The following is a 27509-nucleotide window of genomic DNA, read 5'->3' on the forward strand; positions in this document are numbered from 1 at the left end:
ATTTATTCAGCAAGGAAATAAATAAATATAAACCACAATTATTAAGGTTATGGTGGGTAAAAAAAGTGACAAAAACCCTCCACACTAAAGCATAAAGCAACTGTAAATATTACTGTATGTTCACTTGCATGTCTTAGACAGGTCTGCAACCCTGTCTTTCACTATTAACAGCCAGCACACAGCACTTCCACTGCAGCAATGGATTCTGGGAAATGACATGCAAATGAGCACACAGTGCCACCTATGCTTGTGTAATACGAGCTTGAGATAAAAGGTGGCACTGTGTGCTCATTTGCATGTCATTTCCCAGAATCCCTTGCTGCAGTGGAAGCGCTGTATGCTGGGCGATAATGGGGAAAGATAGGGTTGCAGACCTGTCTAAGACATGCAAATGAACATACAGTAATATTTACAGTTGCATTATGCTTTTTTGTGGAGGGTTTTTGTCACTTTTTTTACCCACCATAACCTTAATAATTGTGGTGAATACCTAGTCTAGTCTCAAACCAGCTTAACCAGTACAACCAACCTCACACTGATGATACCCATCAAGGTTGAAACATGTCTGTGAGCGGGTTTACTGGCTTTGCATCTCATCCCAGCCTCTGTCTAAAAGCTGTGTTTAAAACAGCTTGAGGATTTGCTTGTGTAATACGAGCTTGAGACAAAAGGTGGCACTGTGTGCTCATTTGCATGTCATTTCCCAGAATCCCTTGCTGCAGTGGAAGCGCTGTATGCTGGGCGATAATGGGGAAAGATAGGGTTGCAGACCTGTCTAAGACATGCAAGTGAACATACAGTAATATTTACAGTTGACACACACAAAATAATAAACCAGCTTACTTCTGCTAAATCCTCAAAGCAGGAGGAAAGGTAAGAGGGCTGGGGGGCGCAAGCAGAGGGTGAGAGCAGTGGGGGAGAGCAGTGGGGGAGAGCAGGCAGGGGGGCACAAACAAAAAAGTTTGCACATCCCTGACTTAGAGAATACGTCCTCTAACACGGATCCTCACAAGGTACAAGCAGTCTGTCCTTTCAATATAAAACAATTAAGTGTATAAGGGACGAAAGGAACTAATGGCATATTCTTACTGAGTGGGACCCAAAATTAATAGGCGATATTGTAAAACCAAGAGGAAAAAATGCTGTAAAAAAGGCAAATTTTAAGCCCTTAATCGCCAACATTGCCTGGGAAGAAATGGGTTAAGAACATGAAACGGTAATGACAAGACTGGAAAAGCAACGGATTCCTACCTTATCGACACACATTGCAACTTTTATATCTTGCTTTGTAATTTCATAATGCCTTATATTCCGTACATAATTCCCAGCAAGTTTTAAAATATCCGCAGAAATGTATTCTAATACTGCTACTATGTAAACAGATACTTGGTGGTCAATTTTATAACCTAAGACCTCCTGGGGGGGGAAAAAACAAACAAAAAAACAACAGATTAGATTGTTATTTACACTGCAATCAGTTTTAAAAACTAACATTTTAAAAAAGGTGACACTGTGCTCATTTGCATGTCATTACCCAGAATATCCCTGGTTGCAGTGGAAGCATTGCATGCTAAGAGATAATGGGGAAAGGCAGGGGTGCAGACCAGTCCGAGGCAATGTACAGTAGAGGGTTTTGTCCCTTTTTTGCTTACAATAACTTATTTATTTCGTGTCTGCCATTAAAAGGATGGATAGAAATAGAAAAGAAAAAGTAAAGACAAAAAAAGGGGGGGGGGGGGGAAAGACTACAAAGAAAACATGTTTGTTTCACGGAAACATTATTTCCCATATAGTAAAAGTACAATTAAAGATATGGTTTATAGAAAATACAATGTAGCAGATTTTAAAGTATTACAATGAGCAACAGCATAAGAATTTGAAGTACATGACTGTTTAAGGCCCATATTTTCTAAGGAATGCTATTCTATAAGACACTTTCTGGTGCTGGAAAACACAATAGGGCCCATAAGGCGTCTTTCTGGTGTTGGAAGGTGTCTTGTAGAACAACACTGCTTAGTAAACTGAGCCCTATGTGCATTGCTCACCTGGGATCATTTAATTACATCACTTATACAGGAGAAGAAAACATAAGTTCGACCAAATAATTTTCATCTAGTTTGACATGATTTGTATTTTATGGATCAAACGACAACGCAAAAGGTCCAATCACCAAGCTATGGAATTAACACAACGCTCACTCATTTTGTGGGCGGTTGCAAATGTTAAATATACAGTATGTCAGCTATTTTATAGCTTGGTGAACAGATTCAGCAGTAGCAGCAGTGCAAGCCTTTGAAGTGGCTTTCAGTATATACATTAGGTGGCATTTTTAGAGAGTCATAGTTTGGAACATAGCGTTTCTGCAAATCCCTGTGCAGTTTCCCCTGGCTCGTGCAGTTGCAGATATTAACAATGTATAAAAGTTCCAGCCACAAACTGTACATGTGGCAGAATAGTGCCTGCACCTCAAGAAGCACGTACTGTACTTGCTATAAGGATGCATTCTATGTAGCCATACAAATGACCAGATACAAATGTATTTTACAGACACGAATAAGTGTTTGAAATAAATGAATAAGAATTAAAAAAAATTACAGTGTATATTCACATTAAGTTTTTGCAAATCACATTATTGCATTATCTTCTACTTGCATTTCATACAAGAGCTACGTATTTCAAACAATACATGCAATTCAACTTTTAAATAAAAAAGTTTTTTGTTACTCTAAACCTTTAAAAATGTCTTAGAGTAAATCCAAGCTATATATATATTTTTTTTAAATACAGGATTGTTATAACTTTGTTAATTTCAGCTCTGGGAACCCCCTGCTTCTAGAGATACTTACCTCAGTAGTGGGTGCCGATAGCCACTCCAGGGCTCACTATATGGCCGCTTTTCAAAGCTCCAGGCCCCTACGGGCCAATAGGAAGCCGTGACGTCACCCAGTGCGGCTGCCTATTGGCTCATGTGACCGGGGGGCTTTAAAAAAAACTGTAGTAGATACCAGCACCCCTTTCGGAGGTAAGTATCTCGGGCTGCAGGGGGTCCCCGGAGAAGACATTAATGGGGCCCAGCTCCGGACACCCCCTGCTTCAATCCTGTATTAAAAAATGGAAAGAAAGAAAAACAACAAAAAAAAGGCTTCTACTGTGAATATTTAAATGATTTACAAAGATTGCTACTGAAATTTACATTTCTTGGAGTGTAGAAAAGGTTATGGTCCTACTGCGATTAATGGCTGTACTGCTTATGGAGTACACTTTTTTTTAAACATATTTTTGAAGGTTTAATATAACCATTACTTGAACACCAAGCAAAAAATGCATCACAGCAGCAATCTCCCTCTACTTTGTTTATATTTTTACCTACATCGGTACCGGGGGTCTCAGGAAGCGAAACCACACTATATCTCCGGGGAATCCCGCTTCCCGAGATATTTTTCCCTTCTGGGAAATCAATATGGCTGCCATACAAGCCACACTCCCACAGGCCAATAGGAAGCCGCAGTGTCATCAAAGCATATTGCGGCTTCCAATTGGACGAGCACGACAGTCACCTTTGATTTTACTGGTATATGAAAAGCTATTATATCAGGAAATGGGGCGAGAGGGGTGTCCCTGGAGCTAGGAATAGCGTTGTTCACTTCCAGAGGACCAAATTCTCAAAAAGACATACATACCAAAAATAGGGGGATTGTTGTAAGCAACTAAATAAAACATGACAGCCATAACTTTATCAGTTATGCTGTATTGCATGCTTTACCTTTAATAAAGGATGAATTTTATCTACTGGGAGAGATAAAGGGTTTCTCCGCTTTTTCTTTTCAATAGCAGACTGAGCATCAGCGATGGCCCACTTATCAATGGGGTGAGGGAAGCTTTTCTGAACACGCTCCTGTGAGGAGAGAAAACACAAAAAGCCTGTTACGGAAGGAAAGTCATGTCATCTAAGAAAGTGAAGTAATCTTTATAAATTAATACTAACCGTGCATGCATTCAATAGAAATATTCAAAGAAACAAATCAACCATAAAATAAAGCGTCTCACAACGATGTGTCTACATCACATTTGTACAAAAAGACGGCAATTCAACTGCACACACAGAATTGTTTGAGGGCTCCACATTGTTATGGGGAGGCAGGTGTCTTATCAAATCCTCGCTGCCACGGGCCCAGTAAAAGCAAAGTCCCCGCGACATCCCAGGAACACTCCCACTGACATGAAGGCATCACTCCCATATATAAAGAAAATGATCTATACATACAATACATGCGTTTCCCCACCAACAGTACTGTATGTTCAGCAGCAGTGGGTAACATTCCAGTCTGTGCAGTACTCCATATCCAGTCGGGCAAAACGGAGGATGCTATTGATTTACAATTTAGTATAAAAACAGACTTTGGAAGGTTTTGTCAACGGTGAATCCCAATTGACAACATACTGAAAGTTGCAATGCAATGACAGTATGTCAGCAAGCGTATTCTCTGCCTCTTTCATAAACGTAGGAAGACGATGAACAGATTTCCCATCATGATCCCAACAGCCTGCTCGCACCGGTCATCATGAAATGTACAATAAACATCCATTAAGAGTCTCTACAAAAATTAGAAAAATATAAATATATATAATAAGTATGTCATTGAGATGGCAAATGGGAGATGCTACAGAAGGCAGCCAACAAGGAGCACCAATCCGAAACGAACTTTAGAGAAGTAAAGTGAATATTTGGATGCCTAGTGGAAAAGTTCAAAACAAGAGCCTAAAAGACTCTATCATACTCCCTGCAAAAATGTCAAATAGTCATTTTATCAAAATACGGCCATTGTTTAAAATATGGTGAGTTTTAGAGAGAAAAAAGCCTACAAAATTGTTTAGATTTCTAATCCTTTATGTGAAAAATAATAACCCAACAACCGCCACCATATAACAATTGCTAAAGGCGAGCCGGCACCCAGCTGTGCCTCTGTGACCCTTTGGAATATCAGGAAAAAATGATAATAAAACCTCAGTACTGGACTTGTAGGTGAAACATAATGCTTAGTGGTTAAAGGTCAAAACACAAAGGCTTTGTCAAAACCAGCATTTCCCAGTTAAATTTAGCCACAGAACCCTTTTATATTTTGTATAACATAATGGAACCCCTTAAATATTTTTAGCGTAGCACATAAAAAAAAAAAATGCGCCTCAGGCGAAAAATGTTCTTGGTTCAAGATCAACTACCTTTAAATTGAAAGTTACACCTGCTTCGGCTGCTGGTCCGCCCGTTCCTTACCCCAGTGCTACCTACGGCCTCTCACTGCTGTGCTGCTCTGTATTACCTCTCTCCCCGTGGTGTAGGGTGGGGGGAAAGGAGCCCGCAGTGGTGTTGGTGTCTCAGTCCCTTCTCGAGGTTACAAAGTACTGCCCCTGGGGATAGATCGGGCACAGGCGGGGTGGAGGAAACCCAGCTCCTGTTCTGCTTTCTGCCGGTCCCCTCTGATCCCCTGCCTAGGCCCTCCGTGCAGTCCCGGTGGCCATTTTAGAATTGCTGGGATCGATTTCAGTGAACCCCGGCAGCCGCTCCGACGCCACTCTCTCCCGCCCCCACCAAAAGGAAAAGCCCCCGCCGGACAACCCAGCCTGCCAGAAGCACCGGTTAACCAAAGGAGGAGCAGCGGCCTAATTTTTTATTTGAATCGCGGAACCCTTCATTTTACCTCACGGAACCCCATTTGGAAAACGCTGGTCAAGACTATTCACTGCAATCCCTTTTCCAGTTATTCCACCTATGCATCCTTCTCTGCGCGTTATCTTATTTATTGCAGCAGAAGCCTGTTATGCGATTACATAAAAGCAGAATGAACCTTATTTTACAAGATGTATAATAGATAACATTTTAGAAGAATTATTACTAATAACATCCACCTAATCAGACTTGCTAGCAGTCTTGCCTTTGCTTTTAACACACCTGGTGTGATCCGATGTGCCAGGTTTGCTTGTTCACTATACACCACAGAACGATTAAAAACAAGTATACGTGTATATGTGTTTCAGAAGCCTGAAATAAGTTTAGGTGGGTAAAAAAAACAAAAACACAACAGTGACAAAACCCTCCACCGCATGCGAGTGTGAACACCTGAGACATGTGAATGTGCAAGTGATAGTTTCATTTGCTCTATGCTATACAATGGGAGTTTTTTTGTCACTTTTTTTTACCCTCCATAACTTATTTAAGGTGTGGGTGAAACCTATCATAGCTTCAAATGGCAAAGCCAGTATAACCAGCCTCACACTGAGGAAACCCAAAAAGTCGAAACGGCTGCCTGTGGGTAGGTTTACTGGCTATGTACTTTAACCCAGGCTGTGCTGAAAAGCGGTGTAATACGGCAGGCATAAGCTTATAGTGGTCCATGTTGAAATGGATTTGAAGCAAAAAGGTGACACTGTGTGCTCATTTGCATGTCATTTCCCAGAGTCCCTTGATGCAGTGGAAGCATTGTATGCTAGGAGATCATGGGGGAAAGAAGGGTTGCAGACCTGTGAATGTGCACACAAGTGACATTTTCAATTGCAGAAGCCTGAAAACAATTCATGTGAGGTTGTATCTTTAGGTAAATAATTCAGCCACAAGAGAGCAGCATTGCATCCCTTCATGTGTGTTGAGTCAGTTATGACAACTACTGTCCCTCTTACATTGTACAGGGTATCGTCTTGTCACAGAACATCTCACCCATTACAACTGAAGTGCAGCGCCTATACTTGGATGTAAAACATGCTTTAACTGAACATTTCTCAAACATGGAAAAGCAGCTCAATGCACCCATCACTTCCCCGCACACAGGCAGGTAAAAGGCTGATGTAACAGAAATGTTCGTTACTTACTATAAATGGATGAAAGTAAACTTTGTGAAATGCCAGTCTTGTTATATCACTGTAATATATAATAATATATATCACTCACTGGGATACTAAGGGGTCATTCACCAACTATAACTGCCAGTCATTTGGGGAAGAAAACATGCAGCTCTTAAAATGTACAAGACGTGTGGCTAACGGGGCCCAAGCAACCATCTTTCTGACACCTATTATTTAATAGGTCTTCAGGTCTCCATTCCTGTGAAAGAGAGGAAAGGTACATTCATGGTCGGGCTCACTCTCTCCTGCAAGAACCTACTCCACATACATTCAAGGCACAGAGCCCCTGTATATTTTGGAAAGTTGCTTGTCTGTTCGCTATGCATTGGGACATCTCTTAAGGCGGTGACTGGATGAACACTAACCTCAATCAGGCAGGCCCCAGTGTGTTGTTGCGTGTTGGCTCACGCAGTGCGCTGGCGCGTCAGCCAGCAGGGGAGACAACACAATTGTCTTCCCGTGCGGCGGTGCGGTCACGTGGTGTGCTGGGAGCCAATAGCAGGGCAGATAGCTTTGACCAATGGGAGGGCAGTGCTTTGAGCTGCTGGGCTGACGTCATGGCCGAGCTGTTTTGGCCACGCCCCCACCGCTCCCTACAGACCGCGTTTTAAGCTGTGCGCGCCGCCAGGACACCAGGCGCGTGAGCAGCAGCCACCACCGGGGACTTAGCCTAAGGTATCGTAACCACATTTTGTATGATAGCTCCAGAGATCAAGGAGCAGGTTTTTGTCTATGTTTGGATACAATTGGGCGCCAATGACATGTCCCCATCTCGTCACGAGAATGTAATCTCATTCAACTCGGCTTGCCCACACCTCAGAGATAAGAGGAATCGGCTTCGCAGTGAAATGATGAGAAGCATTTTATACAATGCAGCTCAGTTGGAAAACTGTGCAACAACCAATGAACCATCAGCCCCCAAAATATATGGTAGCTCAATACATTTTTATATTACAGCTTTAAATTATAATGCCAACAACAAAAAGAAAACTCAATTAGCCAAAACACCCCAGCTGCAAAGAGAGTAGCAAGGGAGAAAACCTATTCATCCCAGGAATCCCACTCATCCCTACTAACATTCCTTTCCAATTCAAACGACTTCAGTTTCCTGTGAAGCTGGTCTTTGCAATGTCAATGAATACATCTCAAGGACAGTCGGATAAAGTAGCTGGACTGAATTGAGAAAATCCATGCTTTGCACATGGTCAACTTTATGTTGGATGCTGCAGTGGGAAGTGGGACAATTGTGTGTTTTTGCGCCTGATGGAAAAACGAAAAATATCGTTTACCCACCAGTGTTACAAAACAAACACAAAAAAACATTTTCATTAACTAGAAAATGTAATTCTGCATTTATAAATCTCAGTATTTGGGGGGAGGAGGGGGTGTTCTTCAAATTCCCAGGCAACGCCGGGTACTTTCAGCTAGTTAACTATATATAGAGCCTCTGATTCCTATCCCGGCCTCCTTGTACATTAACAAGAATATACAAATCAAATTGCAAAGAGAAATGAGGAAACATTTAGGGGAATTGCTGCTTTAAATGGAAGCGATTTCCCACTTTGCAAGTCGAATCATTTGTAAAACTTTGTGCATTTGAAAAATAACTATTTTGGAATATTTTTAGAATTGTTCTCTTCTTGATAAAGCAGCTTGTAAGTCTTGGGTTCCACATATGTTCAATTTGCGCTAGTACAAGGCGATCATCACTGGATGACATTAGGCTGTGCAATGCGACAGGCAAAAGCTTACAGGGGGGCATGTCAAAATGGATTTGAAGCAAAAGGTGACACTGTGTGCTCATTTGCATGTCATTGCCCAGAATCCCTGGCTGCAGTGGAAGCACTGTATGCTAAGAGATAATGGGGAAAAGCAGGGTTTCAGACCTGAGACATGCAAATGTGCTCACAAGTGGTATTTTTATGTGTTGTATGGATGAGATTAGAAAGAGGGAAAAATACAAAATGTATTCATTTTTTACAAAAATCAAAGAAATAAAAATGACATTAAGGGTAAATTGAAATTTACCAAGGAAGACAATTATTTGGATAAATTGATAAAAAAACTTGCTTTTTTTTTTGCCTGTTTCATTGGAGGTGAAAAGGTTCTAAACAATGTTGCAAGTCCGAAGTTTGTGCAAATCCTGTGTGGCAACTTTAATTCTGCAGATAGCCCTATTTTAATTAAACAAAACATGTGCGACTTTAAGAAATGGGCTGAAAATATGCAGTGTAAGCAGAAATAGTACAGGCTCAACATTTTCTTGCTGCAGAATACCAAGGACCTTGATGGATTTTGGCCACTCACTGCCACGGACTCTAGAAATAGAATAAAATGCAGTCCTTTTAAGTGGCATCTTTACGAGCAGATCAATATATGAACTATTTCTGTGTACCTCAACATCCAGGACACTGCGGGGCTGCGCTTGGCAGAGCATGCTTAGCAGCTGCAGAATTAACTCTTCAACATACTGGAGAGCGTCTTCTGCAGAGGAGAGGTTGGGATGGACTTGCACTTGAACCTGCAATGGATTGGAATGGGAAAACAGTTAGCCACGCAGAAAGGCACGTCCAGAAACTTGTTACAAGACCGGCATACGTTTTCATCTCCTAATGTAGGCAACATAATTAGCGTTTTAACTTCTTCTGTTGTAAAGAAAACAAGTTACTTCACAAGTGGAGAAATATATATGTATATGACACATGTACACACAAAATATATTTATTAATACACACACAGCACAATCAGTTTAATATAACATTTAAACAGTATGTATACATATATACATACATATCACTTGTGAGCACATTCACATGTACTTCAGTAAAAATGGTTATTGCAGTTTCAGATTTGTTGCATAAGGAAAGTGCGCACGGTTAATACTCTTGGTTTCTGCCTGCCCGGTGTGGTACGGAGTTTTGCAGCTGCAGGCATTCTGCACGCTTTCGCTTATTCACACAAAATCGCCATCTTTTGCCGTTACCAAGATCTTTATTTGCAACAGCAAAAGAATAAATGAAAAAGGGTAGAGGCGAGTATAAAGCATGTATCTGGGCACTCCTCGCTGCAGTAACTGCCCAGCTGTGCGCTGTGAGGTGCAACACTTGAGGTGCACTAAAGTACAGAGCGTCTTTTTCATTCATTTGTTGCTTTTCATGAGCCTCAGACACTATCGCAGGTGTGGTCAACTCCAGTCCTCAAAAGCCCCAAACAGGTCAGGTTTTTTATGTCCCTGCTTCAGCACAGGTGGCTCAATCATTCTGACTGCACCACCTGTGCTGAAGCAGGGATATCCTGAAAACTTGACCTGTTGGTGGCCCTTGAGGGCTGGCGTTGGCCACCCCTGCCCTATCGGTAGACAAGCAGGGCCTTTGGAAAATGGGAAATCACAAGCATACAGCTTACCCATGGCTTTAATGTTCATTTTCGGGAGAGAGCCCGACACTACATACAGCTATACTGTGAATGTCACTGCGGTTGATTCAACAAGTCGGTTTCATGACCGAGAAAAAAAATTTGGCAAGTCGAATGAGAATCAACCCATCCCGCAATGCATAGCTCTGGCCTTTCTGGCAGTGGGAGAGTTAAATTCTAGTAGCACACACACATGTACAGACAGTGGCGTGTTTAAAGGGACAGCTCCTCCACGGATTCTAGTGTACTTATTGCAGCGATATGTTTAAGGGTTTACGTCCAGGTGACTTGTGCCTCGGTTCCTTTTTTAAATTATTATTATCAAAATCCGACACCTATAGGTATTTTAGAATCATTGTTTAAAGTTAGATATGTGGGAGGGGTTTGCTTTCCTCTGGCCACATCCCATCAGCTTATGTCCCGTTAGGGTTCAACAAGAGTTAACACAGCCATATCCCCCCCCCCCCCCTCTGTCTCTACACCCCTCTTATCTTTATTGGCTCTTTCATAAAGATATAGTGGGCCAAGGGTACAAAAAACAAAACGTTCTCCAATTCAGAGGTCCCTGAAAAAACGCAAATCCAAACGAATTTCCAAAGAAACAACAGACAAAGTTTTGCTTTTATAACGTTTAGATTAGTTTAGGGAAGCCAATTGGACTGTTCAATACTTTACAAATGTTTTTTGACCGCCTACATGGGATAAATTAAGATCGTCACCTTAAAAAAAAAAAAAAAAGATGTATCATATACTGTACAATCTTTATCTAATCTCTTTTGGTGATGAAACTTGGTTCTTTTGTTTGTAAAGTAATTATGATGCTATCTTTGGTCAAACAGATACAGAAGTAGATACAATTCAGTGGATCCGTAGAAAAGGAAAGATTTTTGGTTCCGCATCAGGACTGGAGTCCACTATTGGATCATCCTTGGACACAGACGTCTGTATCAATTCCCTGCCCACGTATAATTCTCGTGTCTAACCTCCTTGATAAGGATAGATATACGGAGATCTATACATCCTGATGGAGTTGCTGTTGGACTGCCAGCTCTTTGTAACCACTGGCGAGTCATTGATTCTCTATATAGTATGAGACTATGTAGAGCGTTTATCAGCACCATATAAAACATAGATTTGAACAATATCCCATGTTTACGGTTGCGCTGGGTTTAAACTGATGTGTTACGTTAACTTTATTTTGTGTTAAGAAAAAATGTTGTTGAAATAAAATTTTAAAAAGTAGCTATTTTTAGCTATTCTAATAATAAGACGCAGAAATAGCCTACAACACATATGCGGTAAAACTAGACAGATTTTCTTCATCTGCCCCAGAAATAACTCGAGAATGACAGAATGATATGGCATATGCCGACATCTGACAAACGGTTACGAGAAGTTCCATAGTTGTACTTACAAATAATAAAATCATTGCACTAAATAATGACACATACATACATACGTGTGTGTGTGTGTGTGTGTTCAATGTTCAAATAAGTGAACATTAGTTCTCAGCTTTTCGGCTCCCAATAGAGCCTTTATCAAGAGCTCTATTGGGAGCCGAAACGTTGAGAATAAATGTTCACTTTTTGGCACATTGGATTGCCTTTCCTGTTTTCCACTATCACTGTGCTGCTGCCTCTGCTGACACTTGGTCGGTATGCACCCGGAAAGAGATTATATACAGTGGCGAGATAAAGTTTGGGAACCCCATAGGATTTTCACATATTTCAAACCAAAAATTTTATTATATCTTTATCGAAGTCCTAACAATAGATGCAGAACATATCACACAAAAACATGATACTTTTTCAACATTTATTTATGTGAAATAAAAAAGTGTGTGCGCGCCGAGCATGCGCATTTTAAGTGAAACTTTTGTCTTTTGTCACTGTTTTGTCATAGAAATTGTATTTGTGATGGTGATCTTTATAATTAAATCTTTATAAAACACTATCAGGGCCAAAACGCAAAGAAGTTTGACTTAGAACACGTGTTTCAGCTATTTGCACTTCTATATTTATAATAACTGCGAATTCTTTGTGTGTGTGTTAGCGTCACTGGGTGTGTGTATGTTTGTTAACGTCACTGGCTGTGTGTGTGTGTGTGTGTGTGTGTGTGTGTGTCAGTGCGTGCGTGTGTATATATCTCACTGTGTCTTCTAAAGCACGTTCTATAGTGCCGGGCGCGTGCTGCGCTATGCGCGCACGTGGATTTTTAGTTGGCTGACGACAGTCAGCCTTTCAATACAAGTCCCGCACGCGCGCATGGCAGGGAGAGGGGAGCCGACAGACAGCGGCGAAGATGAGGAAATTCATCTTTTCGCGCCCCTGCCTGCCCTCAAATGTATGTATGTGTATGTGTGGATGTGTGTATGTATGCGTGGATGTGTGTATGTATGCGTGTATGCGTGTGTGCGTGTGTGTGAATGATTGCAGAAATAAAAAAAATGTATTCAAGTTTTTTTTTCTTTAAAAAAATCTTATCTAGCACTTCCTTTCACTCACACAACCCAAGCACGCACATATATACACACACACACACACACACACACACACACACACACACCCACACACACTCTGCAGCTCCCGGCACTATATACATGAAAAGCATGCGGCACGTGCACCCCCCCCCCCCCCCGACCTACAGGGCACGGCACGCTCAGCGCTCTCCCCCTTTGAGCTACAGGGACACAGCGCGCTCAGAGTTCTCTCCCCCCCCCCCCCCCCCGGTGGAGCTGTGGGGACATGGCACGCTCAACCCTCTCACCCCCCTCCCTACGGCGGCACTGAGGGATACGGCGCGCTCTCCCCCCACCCGCTTCCTTCTAAGGCTGCGCTTGGTGTCGGCGACAGCAACGTCACGTCAAAAACAAATGTATTGACGCTGTCGCGTGTGCTTATAGTGGGCGCGACGCGACAACGCGATGGCGTGTTCGCGATCGCTGGAAGTCACCTCAATTTGATTTTTCCAGCAACCGTGACATCAGCGTTGCTATAAACGCAGCCTTACCAGACACGAGCAGCACTCCCCTATCCTCCCCCCCCCCCCCACCCCCCAGGAGGAGCTGCGGGGACACAGCACCCAGGTGGGTGTGTGTGTGTGTGTGTCGTCCTTTTCTCCGGTGACACGAGCTGGCAACACTGATGTCGGTGATGGCCTCTTATGCCAGTAGTGACGTCATTTCCTGGACTTTACTTCCGTCACCATCAAAGCAATTTACTGCCAGGGAAATTTTCATGTAGTCGGTGACGCTAAAGAAGTTTCACTTAAAAAAGTATGTGAGCGTTTAGATTCAGAACCTGGTGGTGCAATGGGGTTTAGGTCAGGACTTGGAATAGGCCATTCTAGAACGCAGAATTTCATCCTCGGCAGCCATTCTATTGTAGATCTGCTTGTATGTTTAGGATAATTGTCTTGCTGCATGACCCGCTTTCACTTCAGCTCACGCATGGATGGATGGCCTCACATTCACCTCTAGAATCTTCTTATACAATGTAGAATTCATGGTTGTCAATGATGGAAAGCCGTCTAGGTCCTAAGCCAGCAATGCAGCCCCAAACCATCACACTCCCACCACCATGCTTGACAATTGGGACGAGGTTCTTCTGTTTGAATGCAGTGTTTGGTTTTCGCCAAACATAACATTTCTCATTCAGGTCAAAAAGTTCTACCTTTGACTCGTCTGTCCAGAGAACATTGTTCCAGAAGTCTTGTGGATCATCTATGTGCTCTTTGCGAACTTCAGACACGCAGCAATGTTCTTCTTAGGGAGCAGTGGCTTTCTCCTGGCTATCCTTCCATGAACACAATTCTTGTTCAGTCTTACAGATTTAGATTGTAAGCTCCAAGGCATGGGCCTTGTCTTGATGATCAAGAAATGTTACAAAGAACAGAACACAGAGGCTGTGGTCCTCCTGTTGTTGCAAATCTCCAGCACTATCATCTAATCTCTAATGTATTCATTTTGGACATCCATGTGATCAATACAGAAATTCAAATAACCATTTTTATTTAACCATTGGCATCAATGGTGCAATATGCGAACCCCTTTCTCTGGCATAAGACTTGGCAATGCATTGCAGGCGGCTCTAGAAAAGAGATAATTAACAGAACCACAGATGGTTTTTTTTTTTTTTAACAGATTATCAACGATCATATATAGTATAGGAGCTTGTGTAAGGTCTGTGTTTTGTTATTTAACAAGCACCTGGAGGTGCTAGCAAAGTTCTTGCATAACATGTTACAACGTTTAAGCACCACGTCCTCCATATCACCACTTGGCCAACATATTTACGTTCAATACACAGAGGAAAAACTGAGAAATAAACAACTCTTCTACGAATGTCAGTGATGTGAGAAACCACATGGGTGGGGTGACACCACAAGGTCTACACAAGAGAGTCTGGCTCTAAATGAAACCATAGGACTAGAGTTGCATTACATGGCTCAGCACTAGCCTCAGTGATGTCTATAATATTGGGGACTCAAACTCCATCCTTGAGGGCTACCAACAGGCCAGGTTTTAAAGACTTTTCTAATTAACACACAATCAATTAGCTCAGCCTTGATTATCATTATGAAAACTTGCTTAGAGATACAGTATATTGCCTGTAAAAACTGTCCTGTACGTTTTTTTTAAAAAATTATCCAATGCAGGGGTGCACAAACCTTTGGCACAGCACCCCCCTGCCTGCCCTTCCCCTGCTGGTGCCCCACCCCCCCACCCCCTTATATTGGTTTCCAGCATCAAATCACACAGCGGGTCGTGTGATGTCACATGACCCAGCAGCCTCATTTGACGCCACGTTGCCCGAAGACGAGGTAAGTCGAGTTGCAGAGGCTTCGCGTGCTCCCCGGCATTTAATTTAAATGCTTTGGGGAAGAGCACGAGGCCTCTGTGACCGCCGCGCCACCCCAAAAAATCTCGCACCCCTCAGTTTGCGCACCCCTGAACCAATGTATGCTTAACCTTTACAGTCCCATATCAGGACGTCACAAAGGCTGGCTTTATCACGTTCGGTAAAGGGCATGGCCTTTTGTGTGTTGTGAAAGGAGATTGTGTTAATGGAGGAGTAACTTGGTGGTAAAGGGCATGGCCTTTGAAGCGTTTGGACCCAGCGCATATCCCAATGTCAGCTCTCCTTGTGACTTTGGGCAAGTCACCCCATCTCACTGTGCCTGTCAGAAGGGTGTGTCCGTGCCCCATACATGGAGTAGAACGAGAGACTACTGTCCCGTTGGTTGGTCTGCTTTCCAGACAGCAAAAAAAGATACTACTGTATATAGTATTCTGTCGCAGTATATTGCAGAGTGTCCTTCTATAGGAAACTGTGCACACACAATGCAAAAACCTTAAACCGCTCTTACTATATTTATTAAACACCAGCTTCTCCTACTTTAGACAATAAAATTTAAAAAAATTGAAACGTCTGCTAAATGTTTTATTCAAATCCCTGTTTTAGCAGGTTTCTGTTTCTCTTATTAAGTCAGGCTCATAGTCACTAAGCAGTGCTATTCCATTAAACACCTTCTGGTGCTGAAGACGTCAATGGGCTATAAAGTGTCTTTCGGCACTGGACGGGGTCTCTAGAAGAGCGCCATTAAGTAAATATGTATCACTTTATTCATACAACGCAGCAGTGGATGCAGCGCTTAACATCACAATACAATGTAACTATACTACAAACAATGGGGGTGAGCACAACAGGTACATGACAACATACAGTAAGGAAAAACGGTTTCCCTGAGAAACGGTGCCTGCTTTTTCTTTGCCTTTGCGTTTATCTCTATCAGGAAAATCGGATGCACACCCCCACTGGAAGAGGAAGGTTTCATATCCACAAGGACAACATCCACTCCAAACGTGAGTTATTTTCATCACTGGCACACACTCCATTCTGACATTCTATGTTTGGACACTTTTATTCATTGTGTGGCCCCTTACTGCAGTGTTTGTGGGGGTCCTAGCCCACTAGTCAGATTATAATGGAGAAGTGATTCATATTGGACTGTTTTCTACTTATTGATTACCGGGGGGTTTCATCTCAGGAACATCATGTGGCACATTGAATATTATAGTTATTTGCAAAAAATATTTTGAGGTTTCTTTTAGAGCACCACACATTTCCATTTTTCCTTTTTTTTTCAACATACAGTAAGGCAAAGGGAGACCATCTGCCCCGAAGAGCTTACAATCTAATATGGGCTTTATAGCTTTTGCTAGTAGATCAGACCTGAATGAATACAAATGCCCGTCATTTATTCATTCCAAAGAAACAGCTGGCAGGGCTGAGCTGCAAAGCCCAAAAGCAGGTCACAGCGGTCTTAAAATGTCCTGAAAGAAAATATGACACCTATTTCTCTACCATAGAAAACAATTCTGGAGAATTTTATCATGCGCCGGAGATGAGAGAATTTCATGTAATTTGTTTTAAAAAAATTAAATAAACATTTTGCTATAGCAATACAAGAAACTATTTTATGGTGAGCGCTTCCATAAATTGTTTAATTGAAAATAGGCTTTTGTTGAAGTAACCGCTAGCAATGGGGTTTTGATGTCTGCACCCATGGAAACAAACTGGTACTCATACTATATATCTATACTGGTTTGGCTCAGCTAAGGCCCATAAGGCCTCGGTCCCGCTGCGCTCGTTGGCGCGGGCGGCTATGTCGCGAGTTCCCCACCAGCAGGGGAATCCTCGCGAGCCGGTCCCGGTCCCCCCTGGCGGCACAGCTGACTACACGCTGTGGCGCGTCAGCCGCTAGGAGACACAAGAGAATGGTGTTTCCTAGCGTTGACGCGTCACGTGGTGTGGCTGTGAGCCAATGAGGAGGGGAGGCTTCGGGAGGAGGAGAGGCTTTGGGGAGCGGGGAGGAGTGTGGAGTGAAAGCAGGTGAGTGCATGTCTGTGTGTGTGTCTGAGTGCGTGTGTGCCTGCCTGCCTGTGTGTGTGTATGTATGAGTGCCTGCCTGCGTGTGTGTGTGTGTGTGTGTGTATGTGTGTATGTATGAGTGCCTGCATGTGTGTGTGTGTTTAAACTTTACCTTCAGCAGCTCCAGCTCCAGCCCGAGTCCGTGGAGGGAGGGAGGGGGGGGGGGGGAGAGTAGTGGGTCCCTCCTGCAGCCCGTGGAGGGAGGGGGGGGGGGGGAAAGAGTAGCGGGTCCCTCCTGCAGCCCGTGGAGGGAGGGGGGGGGGGGGAGAGTAGGGGGTCCCTCCGCTCAAGCCACGCCCCCCCTCCCTGTCAAACCTCCCACTCCCGCCCACCTCCCGCTCCAGCTCCCTACAGACCGCATATCGCGGTCTGTGTATCTCAGCGCACCGCCTGTCTGCAGTGCGGGTGCGCTGACTCTGGGAGCGGGGCCTTAGCCTAATACAGTGTGTGCGGCTGTGCGCGCACACTTTTTGTGTGTATGCTGTGAGCAACAGTGAGGTAGAGTGTGTGTGTGGTGTGTGTGGTGTGTGTGGTGTGTGTGGTGTGTGTGGGGTGTGTGGGGTGTGTGGGGTGTGTGGGGTGTGTGGGGTGTGTGTGTGGTGTGGGGTGTGTGTGTGGTGTGTGGTGTGTGGTGTGTGTGGTGTGTGTGGTGTGTGTGGTGTGTGTGTGTTAAATACGTTTATAATAAATAAGTTGGTAAATAATTTATTAACATTGTATATACACACACAAAAAAAAATCAGCGCTAGGACTAGCAAATGGGTGATAATAAATATAAGTGAATGAATAATATATATTAAAGTGAAATTAATATCAGGTACTGATCAAGGAGAAATAGGCTTATAGGATGCAGCTCTAATAAGGATATGCCTATCCTAGATAATTTGGATAAAGAAAAAAGCGCAATCCTGTATAGCGGTAAAAAATAATTTATTATAGGCAAGAAAAGCTTTTCTTGCCTATAATAAATTATCCTGATTTTTTACAGCTATACAGGATTGCGTATATATGTGACCATGCAGCAAGCTTAAGCCTATAGGGAACCATGTTAAAAATGGTTTTTGAAGCAAAAAGTGGCACTGCGTGCTCATTTGCATGTCATTTGCCAGAATCCCTTGTTGCAGTGGAAGTGCTGTGTGATAATGGGGAAAGGCGGGGTTGCAGACCTGCCTTAGACATGCAGATGAGCATACAGCTATATTTGCATATTTGCATATTTGCTTTGCAATGGAGGGTTTTTGTCACTTTTTTTACTCACCATAACTTAACTCAGTATTTTTATATATATATATATCAAGACAAAAGAAAAAATTGGCGCCAACCTAATACTCTATATAAAAACCCTCTAAAGATATAAGTAAAACCTATACTATGCACAGTGATAAAAAATACATTAAATGACTAATGCAATAAAACAATAGAATACATGAAAAATAAAATAAATAAAGTAATACAAAAAAGAAATGTCCAGATAAATATATATCAAGAATAGATACAAATCCTAGAAAATACTCCAATTGCTATCCAAAAGAGTCTCTGCAGCCCGAGTGAAGGGAACACCACTTCCTTGAGGATATCTACAAAAACACAAAAAACACAGGCGCACTCATAGCGTAAAATAGTATATCAATAGATTTATGGATTGAAGGATTACAAATACACACTCACAAACATAGCTGATAGTAAAGCATTTTTGAGTAAAACTCAGCCCGTTCAGACGCAGGAACCCAGTGAGAAGGACTTCGATGTAATGTCCGTGGTATGTCCTGCTGTAGTAGCCCCTCTGTGTCCTTGCAGGGACCGGAAACCACGAGGGACGCCGCCTTCCCCTTGCTCCGGCGTTACACAGTGAGTACAATGTTCCAGATCTCGCGTGAGCTCGGTGACGTCAGTGAGGTATTTGCCGGAGAAGGTTCACAGGGGAAAACAGTATATATATATATATACAACACACACACACACACACACACACACACACACACACACACACACACACACACACACACACACACACACACACACACACACACATATATACACATGTAGCCTGGAGCTCCCGCAGCTCCTTGAGACCCCCCTCCCTTGGAGCAGTGCGGTCGCGGGTGCCGTCGGAGCCAGTGCCGGGCCCGACGGCTACTTCCAAGGGTGGGGGCCGGAGCGGGGAGTCGCGCGCTGTTCCCTGATGCGGCCGGTTGCCGGGGACGCGAGCGGCCCGTTGTTAGGGCCGCGATCGCGTTGCCGAGGTCCCGGCGGCTCAGGGTACAGGGCGCCGCCATTGCGCAACAGCTCGCGCATGCGCAGGGATAGTCAGGCGGCAGGAGAGCTCCAGAGAGGTCGCGCATGCGCAGGACAGAGCCTAGAGAGGTTGCGGCGGCCATTTAGGGATTCGCGCAGGCGCAGGAAAGGTGCGCACGCGGCCCCAATGTATTTGCAGCCTCCACGGGACTACAACTCCCATGAGGCTTAGGGGCAAGCACATCAGGTGCCTCCGTGTGGCCAATAAGGGCCAAGGATTTCCAGAGGGAGCAATAAGATACATTTCGCACGCTGAGAACGGCAGTTGGAGCTGGGGAGCTGTGAGGGAAGGAAGGGTGCAGAGAGCATGTGCAGCTCCTGCATCGAGTAAGGTCCCCCACATCCCAAGTAAGGCCTCAACTCCCCACCAGGTTAGTGGGTAAGTGCTGAGGGACGGCCCAAGACAGGGACGCTGCCCTTAGTGCGTGTGTGTGCTGTCTTGTCAGGATCACGGCTGGCAGGGCTGTGAGGCCTGACAAGAAGGCATAGTGCTAGTGTGCAGCAAGTTGCTGTACGCGTTCCGAAGTTTGCAGTGCGTAGCTGCTAGTGTTAGTGTTCAGTGAGAGTCAGGACTGGGACGAGTTAGGGAGTGGGGCAGGTTATTACCCCGCAGGCCCTAGGAGTTTCCCCCAAGTCACCTCAGGTTGCGGTACATCAGGGACAGGCCCTAGGCTAGGGTTCCTGCCACGCTACTGCCCGTTAGCGAGATAGGGATATAGCGGCGGTTGCTGTTCACGTGATTCGGTTGCTGTTGCCGTGATTGGTTGCTGTTCCCGTGAAGCGGTTGGACCCACGTTGGGGTCCTGGAGAATATTACCTGGAAAGGATCAGACGGATGCATCGCACGTCTGACCCTTTGAGAAGATTGTTGCGGACCCGAGCATCGGCGTGCTCGGAAGGTATTCAATATATATATATGTGCACCAACAGGCCTAGTAGTTCTTAGTGACTGCGCAGTCACCCACGTTCTCTACTAGAGTGCGGGACATTGGGTGGGGATTCTCGGGACACTGGGTGGGATCACCTGGTGTTGGGAAGCGTCCTGCGCGACGCAGTAAGTGTCTCCTCTAGAGAGGGACACAGGTTATGATGTTATTGCTGTGATCTGTTTTCTTGCATGTTCAGTAAAGTCCCTAGTTAATATATATATCTGTGTGAGTATCGATTATTGTGATTGTCCTGCGAGGAACCACTCCCCCTCTGGTGGGAGCCATCGCAGGTGGAGGCGCTGCATCGTTGGAAGTAAGTACCCCTAGTATAAATGCCCCAGGTTCCCCGTGGCGGAAGCTCAGCCCTCCTGTGAGCCAACAGGTATAGCACCACACTGAGAAGTAGTCAGATACACCTACACACCCCAATCTCACTTAGGGGGGGGGGGCAAAGAGGGCTACACACATAAATATATACACACACACACACACATGCACACACACACACACATTTCAGTGGCGGTAGCGGCGTGAAATCTTTCTTTTCCCCATCTTCTCCCCCCCTCCCCACCCCGACGGCCTGCTCCACACTCACTGCCGTGCGTGCATGGCCCTATTATAGGAAGGCTGACTAACCACAGCCAACTATAACTGCATGGCGCAGCAAGCACACCCTCTATAGAACAGCCCTAAGGGGGCAGATCAGATGAGATTGAGAGACAGCAGAAGCCATCCTTTACAAATCGCTTGTTAACCGTAGCATCCAAGTAACCATATCAGGGTTTAATACTTCACCCAACATTTACATACTTGCATCAATGTAATCTCTCATTGACATCAGTAAAAATGCAGTTCAGAGTTTGTTCTAAAAAGTACACACACACACACACACACACACACACACACACACACACACACACACACACACACACACACACACACACACACACACACACACACACACACACACACACACACACACACACACACACACACCACTACGAAGGGAAGGAAGTATCTCTGCAGGCAAGGAACTGTGTGCCTAACTAAATGGCGGCATTTAAATATCCCGCGGGCCAATAGGAAGTCGTGACGTTATCTGCGGCGTCTTCCTAATGGCCCACGTGACCAGGACCGTTAAACGCCGGCGAGATATCGGCCCCCCTACGGAGGTGAGTTTCTCTGTAAGCAGGGGATCCCCGGAGCTGAAATGAATGGGGCTCAGCTCTGAAGACGACCTGCTTCCATCCTATGGAAATAACACAAAATTGCTTTAAAATTAAACTGCTTTTTTTTGTCATGCCATAAGCATTTTTAAAAAACTATTTATATGCTGCACACCATAAGTCATATACATAACAGTATTACCGGTGCTGCTGGTTCAAAAGGGATACCTGTTACCATCATCCAGACTTGAACTATAAAAGGAAGGATCCAGCGCTCCACGGATTTTTCAAAAGTTCAAATTTATTGCGCCGTACACAACGACCGTCTCGACCTTAGGTCTTTCTCAAGTGAAAAGCATTTTTAACACAGATGAAGCCCAAACATTGCAACAAAGACTGCCATGGTTTTTAATAAGAAAAATCTATATTTAAAAAAAGGGGGAAACCCTGCACTCGCCGACATTTTAGAGTATATACATTTGCAGACTTCATAACAAAAATATACTAAAATACGGATTTGAATAAAACATTTAGCAGACGGTTCAATTTTTTTTTTTTAATGTTATTGTCTAAAGTAGCAGAAGCTGGAGTTTAAATATAGTAAGAGCGGTTTAAGGTTTTTGCAGTGTGTGTGCACAGTTTCCTATAGAAAGACACTCCGCAATATACTGCAACAGAATATTGCATGAACCGCTTGCTTTATAATGAAAGACAAAATACTCAAATCATTGCTGCTACATAGTGCTGCATGTACTTTAGACCCCTCCTAAACACTCAAGGGGTAATATAAATACCCCCAAGGCGGCCCATTTGGGCAGTTTGAGGCCAAAAAACCTTACCGATGTCAATTGTGGTTTTCGGACAAGCAAGGCCAGAGCGGCCGCTTGGTGTATACAGAATTGCACCTAAATTGTAGCAAATTCAAATATCACTTGTGAGCACATTCACGTGTTGTGTGGTCTTCAATACGGGGACTCAAATTGTACCTGTGTACAGAACTCTACGCAGGAGAGAAACAAGACAAATAATAATAATAAAAATAATAGCAAGAACAAAGAAGATCAATGTTTACTACTTTAGCAAAAATCAACCATTGGAGATTGCACAGAGAGTCCGTTTGTTTATCAGTGTTGCTCGACCAGTAACACATACCGAGGGCTGTTTACACATCTTTCCCTTTGTGTGGTTTTTATGGTTACAACTGTCTTCTTACGGAAGGTCACATGACCAGCCACAATTCCAGGAATGCTATTTTGCCCTCTCATTGGCCGCTCAGTAAGCTGGGAGGAAAGAGCTTTGAAAACATGTTTTACGCTCATCTATCAAAGTGGGCTTATCAAGTGAAACAGAGTTTACTATTAAAAGGGCAGCACCCTTTAGAATCACCGATATGTTAACTAAAGTTGAATCTAGGCAACGGATCTCTTTCTAAACATAAATGTTATGAGAGAGAGAGACAGACAGACGTATCAAAGGTTATAGCTGCACTGGCACTGGATATTCTGCATTATTACTGCCATGTAATTTAATAGAAACTCTGATATTCTACATTACTACGCACATTTTCTGATTTATCATTATGTAAAATTAACTTGGCTACATCTGCGGACATACATGATACAGCCAGGACTGTCCCGGGGCCAAGCGAGTCAAGGGGACCGGGCACCGTGTCGCCAACCCCAACATGTGCCAGATCCGCCGAGACGCCCGTAAGAAGGGGCCTGCTGGGAAGGGAGGATCCCTCAGAGCCTCCGGGAGGCACCTCTGCAAAACCCCTCCAGTGGGCCTCCCACCCCTCCCCGCAGTACACCATGAGGAGGGGTCCTGCTCCCTCTATTTGTCCTGGGCCCCAAGATATCTATTGGGGACCCTGAACACGATGACCATCCCAGGTCGTCTTGCCTTCGGTCACCTCACTGCCATCTTTAAATGTCCTCCGCAAGCCGCAGGGCACCTCGTGCGGCCACCGCTCCAACAGCATTTGTGTGTGCACCCAACAGGACACTCAGGGCAGGTGCCAGCAGCCAGCACATTTTATTTCCCACTGCGAGGTGACGGGCAGCAAGACGTCCTGCAGTGACTCGTCCTGGTGGTGATTTGGTTGCGGCCAGACGTCTCATTCCGTGTCAACAGGGCCTCTGCCATGACAGGTACATTTATAAGGGCAATCTAAAGGAGAACTCCAAAAAGCAACTAACAACAGATCATTTACAATGTAACCTGGTTCTATTAGGAGTTAGCCACAACGCTTCATTTCTTTTGTTTGTTATTACTATATTTGCCTTACCCGAGCTCTCCGACCCCTGGATGCTGAGGAATCCAACTATTTTTTATTGGCAAAATAATAATGCATGTATGGACAGAAATCAACCAATAGAACAAATAGGTGTCTATTTATCAAGGAACCAAATTACACATATTATATCCATTAAAAACAGCCATCTATTCTGCCCCATTTAATATACTTTTTTTTTTCTTTTTTTCGCTTTTTGATCAGCAGGTTGCTGGGAAATGAACTTTTTATTTTTCAGGTAGAATTCAATATATAAATACAGATAGCTGTGTGAACCAGAGAGGTCACCCAATGTGTTTGCAATAAAGTCATTGAGGCATTTCATTGTTCAATCAGCAGTGGGGTTTCATTTATGGGACAAAAAGTGTACACAGAATTTTTTTTACATTATTTTATGGCATGTAATTGCTCACAAATAACGCTACGCTGGCTGTGAACTTTGTTGCAGGAAGCTTTTCAATTTAAGACGAGCAAAGTCTAAAATGTGAAGAGAGAGAGGGATGCTTTCATCTCTATTCAGAACATTATATATGTTTATTTGAGCACCTTGGATAAGTTTTAGCCAACTGATTACATTAACTAAATGTTTACTCTGGTTAAAGTTTAATCACAATAAACGATCTAGTGAGTGAGAGATGGGGAAACCTATACAAATGTTTAGCTCATGTAAACAAGTACTGTACAGTGTATGTTAATTTTTTTTTTTTTTAAATGCAACCCCAACCTGCCAATATTTACTGTGGTGGTATAGGATTCTCTAGCACAGTTCCAACCCTTTTTTGGTTAAGGAACCCTATAATTATGTTGTGAGATTCTGCAGAACCCCAACCCTCTCTAATAGCGCGTCTGAGATCAGATGCATTGTAAGGAACCCCAACCCTCTCAAATTGCGCGTCCGAAATCAGATGCATTGTACGGAACCCCAACCCTCTCTAATAGCGCGTCTGAGATCAGATACATTGTAAGGAACCCCAACCCTCTCTAATAGCACGTCTGAGATCAGATGCATTGTAAGGAACCCCAACCCTCTCCAATAGCGCGTCTGAAATTAGATACATTGGACATTCTTCTATATTTGGTACAATTATCAAATAACCTGAAAATTGCAGGGCACCCTTTAGGGACGCCCAGGGAACAGGAAAAATTCCTAGGAACCCTGGTTGAAAAACACTGCTCTAGCATATAAATTGCAACAACGTGTACATCTTAGCACCTCTATACAACTCTGCAAATTCTCTTGCAGTCCCCTGATTCACACTGCAGGCACATCACACCAGTGAAACATCTCGTTCGAAAAACCTGCAATGTCATTCCAATCATATTTGTGGTTGAGCTCACGGCAGATTTGGCATTTTTGATGCACGCCAGATAAACCCACACATATGATTGATACCTACAATCGGTTGATGGGTTGTATGGCCAGAAGCAAAATGCATTCTTGAATCCTGGAAAAGGGAAAGCCCATTGTCACGTAATCACAAACGTAACCCTTTCACTGCGTTAAAGCATCAGCTCCCAAAGGAGCATTACAAACGTAATTTTTTTTAATATATAAATCAATCCTGTAGTATTAGATAATACTGCATTTAAAAAAAGAAATCAACTCTTAATGCCATTTTTAATGAGGAATAATGTATTGAGCATCCTTCCCTGTGGTTGCTATAGCAGGCTCTGGCACACCTCTATTTTTTAGCCCAGCGGCACAACATTTCTGGCAACAAATGATCACCAACAGATCTCTTGCAGTGTTCCCAGCAGGAGACTGTGGCCGAGTTGAACGCTGTAATAGACAATGTTACCCGTGGCAATATAAGGTTATACAGTTGGTCCTCCCTAATCCGCCAGAACCCGTCCCGCATATCGCCGTCGGATTGCGGGTCCATGTTAATCCGCGGCGGCGAGCGTCAGATAATGCGTCCAGCGGACTGCATTATGCGGCGTCGCATAAGCCGTTCGACGGAAAGCGGCCCGCCCGATACAGAGGACCACCTATATTGTAGTTGTTGCGTTCCACTGACTGGAGGATTGATCGAAAGGCGGCCAGGGAGCAGGATATTTGCTGATCGATCGGAAGCTTACGTAATTAGTTTTCATTAAAAAAGTAATCAAATGCTGCATATGTTAAAACCACAAATTTCAACAATAAGTGCCGCCAGGAATGCTATATAGTGGAACATGCATTGACCATGAAATAATGGTCGTGTAATACGATCTTTTGAGATGGCAGCAGCAATTCTAAAGCTGTAATCATAAAAATATGATGTAATAATGTTTTTGCTGAAATAGTTTAAGAAACAGACAGGAGGATTTCAAACTGAAGTATATGGCCAAGAATACTAAGGGAAAGTAAACCTGTAAAACAAAAGTGCCATTTATGTGGGACTGCTGCAAATTAGGGCAGTAAGTTGCAACTAATAATAGAGGCTAAGGCTGCGATTATAGTAGGTGCGCGACTGTCGCCCGAGCGACGAGTGCACTGCAATGGAGCGATTGGGGAGGTGTCACCAGGCTAGTTCGCCCTCATTGGCTGAACCGCTCACGTGATGCGGTCGCCGCGCGAAAAAAAAACTCCAAATGATTTGTAATTTGAAATATCTGCTCTGCATTGCGTCCACTATGGCCGGCCCGGTGCGGCTGCTTCAGTTTATTCGCGTAGCGCACGAAATCGCACGCGCCTACTATAATCTCGGCCTGACACTGTTTTAGTCAGTTAGCAGAAGTTCTAAACGCCTTTATTCACCATTAGGGATCTGAAGACATTTAAGTCTCAGGTTGCTGTAGAAGAGAAAGAGAATAAGGATAAAGGGAATAGACGTTAATACGATAAGCAAATATAAAAATGCTTGGGATAGACATAAGGGTATCCTAAATATGAGGTATTGCCAACCTGAGGAAGAGAGGAGAACTCACCAAAGTTTGTCAGTTATAATATCTGTTTGTCCAAAAAACAAAAGGCATCACCTAATACTGAAGTACTCAGTTACTCTGCAATATTGCAACTGGACTAACTCGGCCATTTCTACTTAATTCTAAATAATGCAGAATAAATGAGTTCTTCAGTATTAGGTGATACCTTTTTTATTTGGATTAACAATTTGTGTCATAGGACAAGCTTTCGAGAGTTCTCCTCTCTTCTTCAGGTCAAGCAATACCGATATACAAAGGAATCTGTGGCAAAAAGAGTGTAGAAAAAAAAAGACCAGATATGTACTGTAGACAAGGTAGGGTGTTAAAAGTGTTTGAAGCCAGGGGAGGGTGACAAGGAAAGGTATGGAGGGAGAGGGAAAGTGTGGACAAGAAGAGAGGCAAGCAGGATCATTACAAAGAATTTTGATAGGGTGTGAGAAAACCCATATCCGCATTAAGTCCTTTGGTTTTGGTGTCAAAGAGTCTTATCATTCTGAGTTCAAATGTTTTCCGTTCTTGGGTGAGTTTAAACATTCCATTGAGGATTTTGATTTTTAAATCATTAATTCTAAATAATGAAGAAATTCAAGGATCAAATAGGGTCTGAGATTTTACATAGAGAGGTCTTATCTGCAGTCAAATTCTAGGTTTCCATAAGAACATTATCCACAGCAAAAGG

General features: G+C 43.6%; 1 protein-coding gene across 3 annotated transcripts in view; it reads right to left on the reverse strand.

Moving 5' to 3' along the window:
* SOS1 (SOS Ras/Rac guanine nucleotide exchange factor 1) overlaps positions 1 to 27509 on the reverse strand; it is a 114607-nt gene that overhangs the window by 42413 nt on the left and 44685 nt on the right. Inside the window, exons 2-5 of one of the 3 annotated variants that reach the window (XM_075596428.1) lie at positions 18753 to 18817; positions 9290 to 9415; positions 3764 to 3895; positions 1252 to 1416 (exon numbers count right to left, since the gene is read on the reverse strand). In XM_075596428.1, the coding sequence (XP_075452543.1) occupies positions 1252 to 1416; positions 3764 to 3895; positions 9290 to 9415; positions 18753 to 18817 (488 nt within the window). Of the gene's footprint in view, positions 1 to 1251; positions 1417 to 3763; positions 3896 to 8964; positions 9069 to 9289; positions 9416 to 18752; positions 18818 to 27509 lie in introns of those variants that run through there. The other 2 variants (XM_075596430.1, XM_075596429.1) reach the window with 2 other exon arrangements.

This window comes from Ascaphus truei, chromosome 4 (genome assembly GCF_040206685.1).
Source record: "Ascaphus truei isolate aAscTru1 chromosome 4, aAscTru1.hap1, whole genome shotgun sequence".
Classification (NCBI taxonomy): domain Eukaryota; kingdom Metazoa; phylum Chordata; class Amphibia; order Anura; family Ascaphidae; genus Ascaphus; species Ascaphus truei.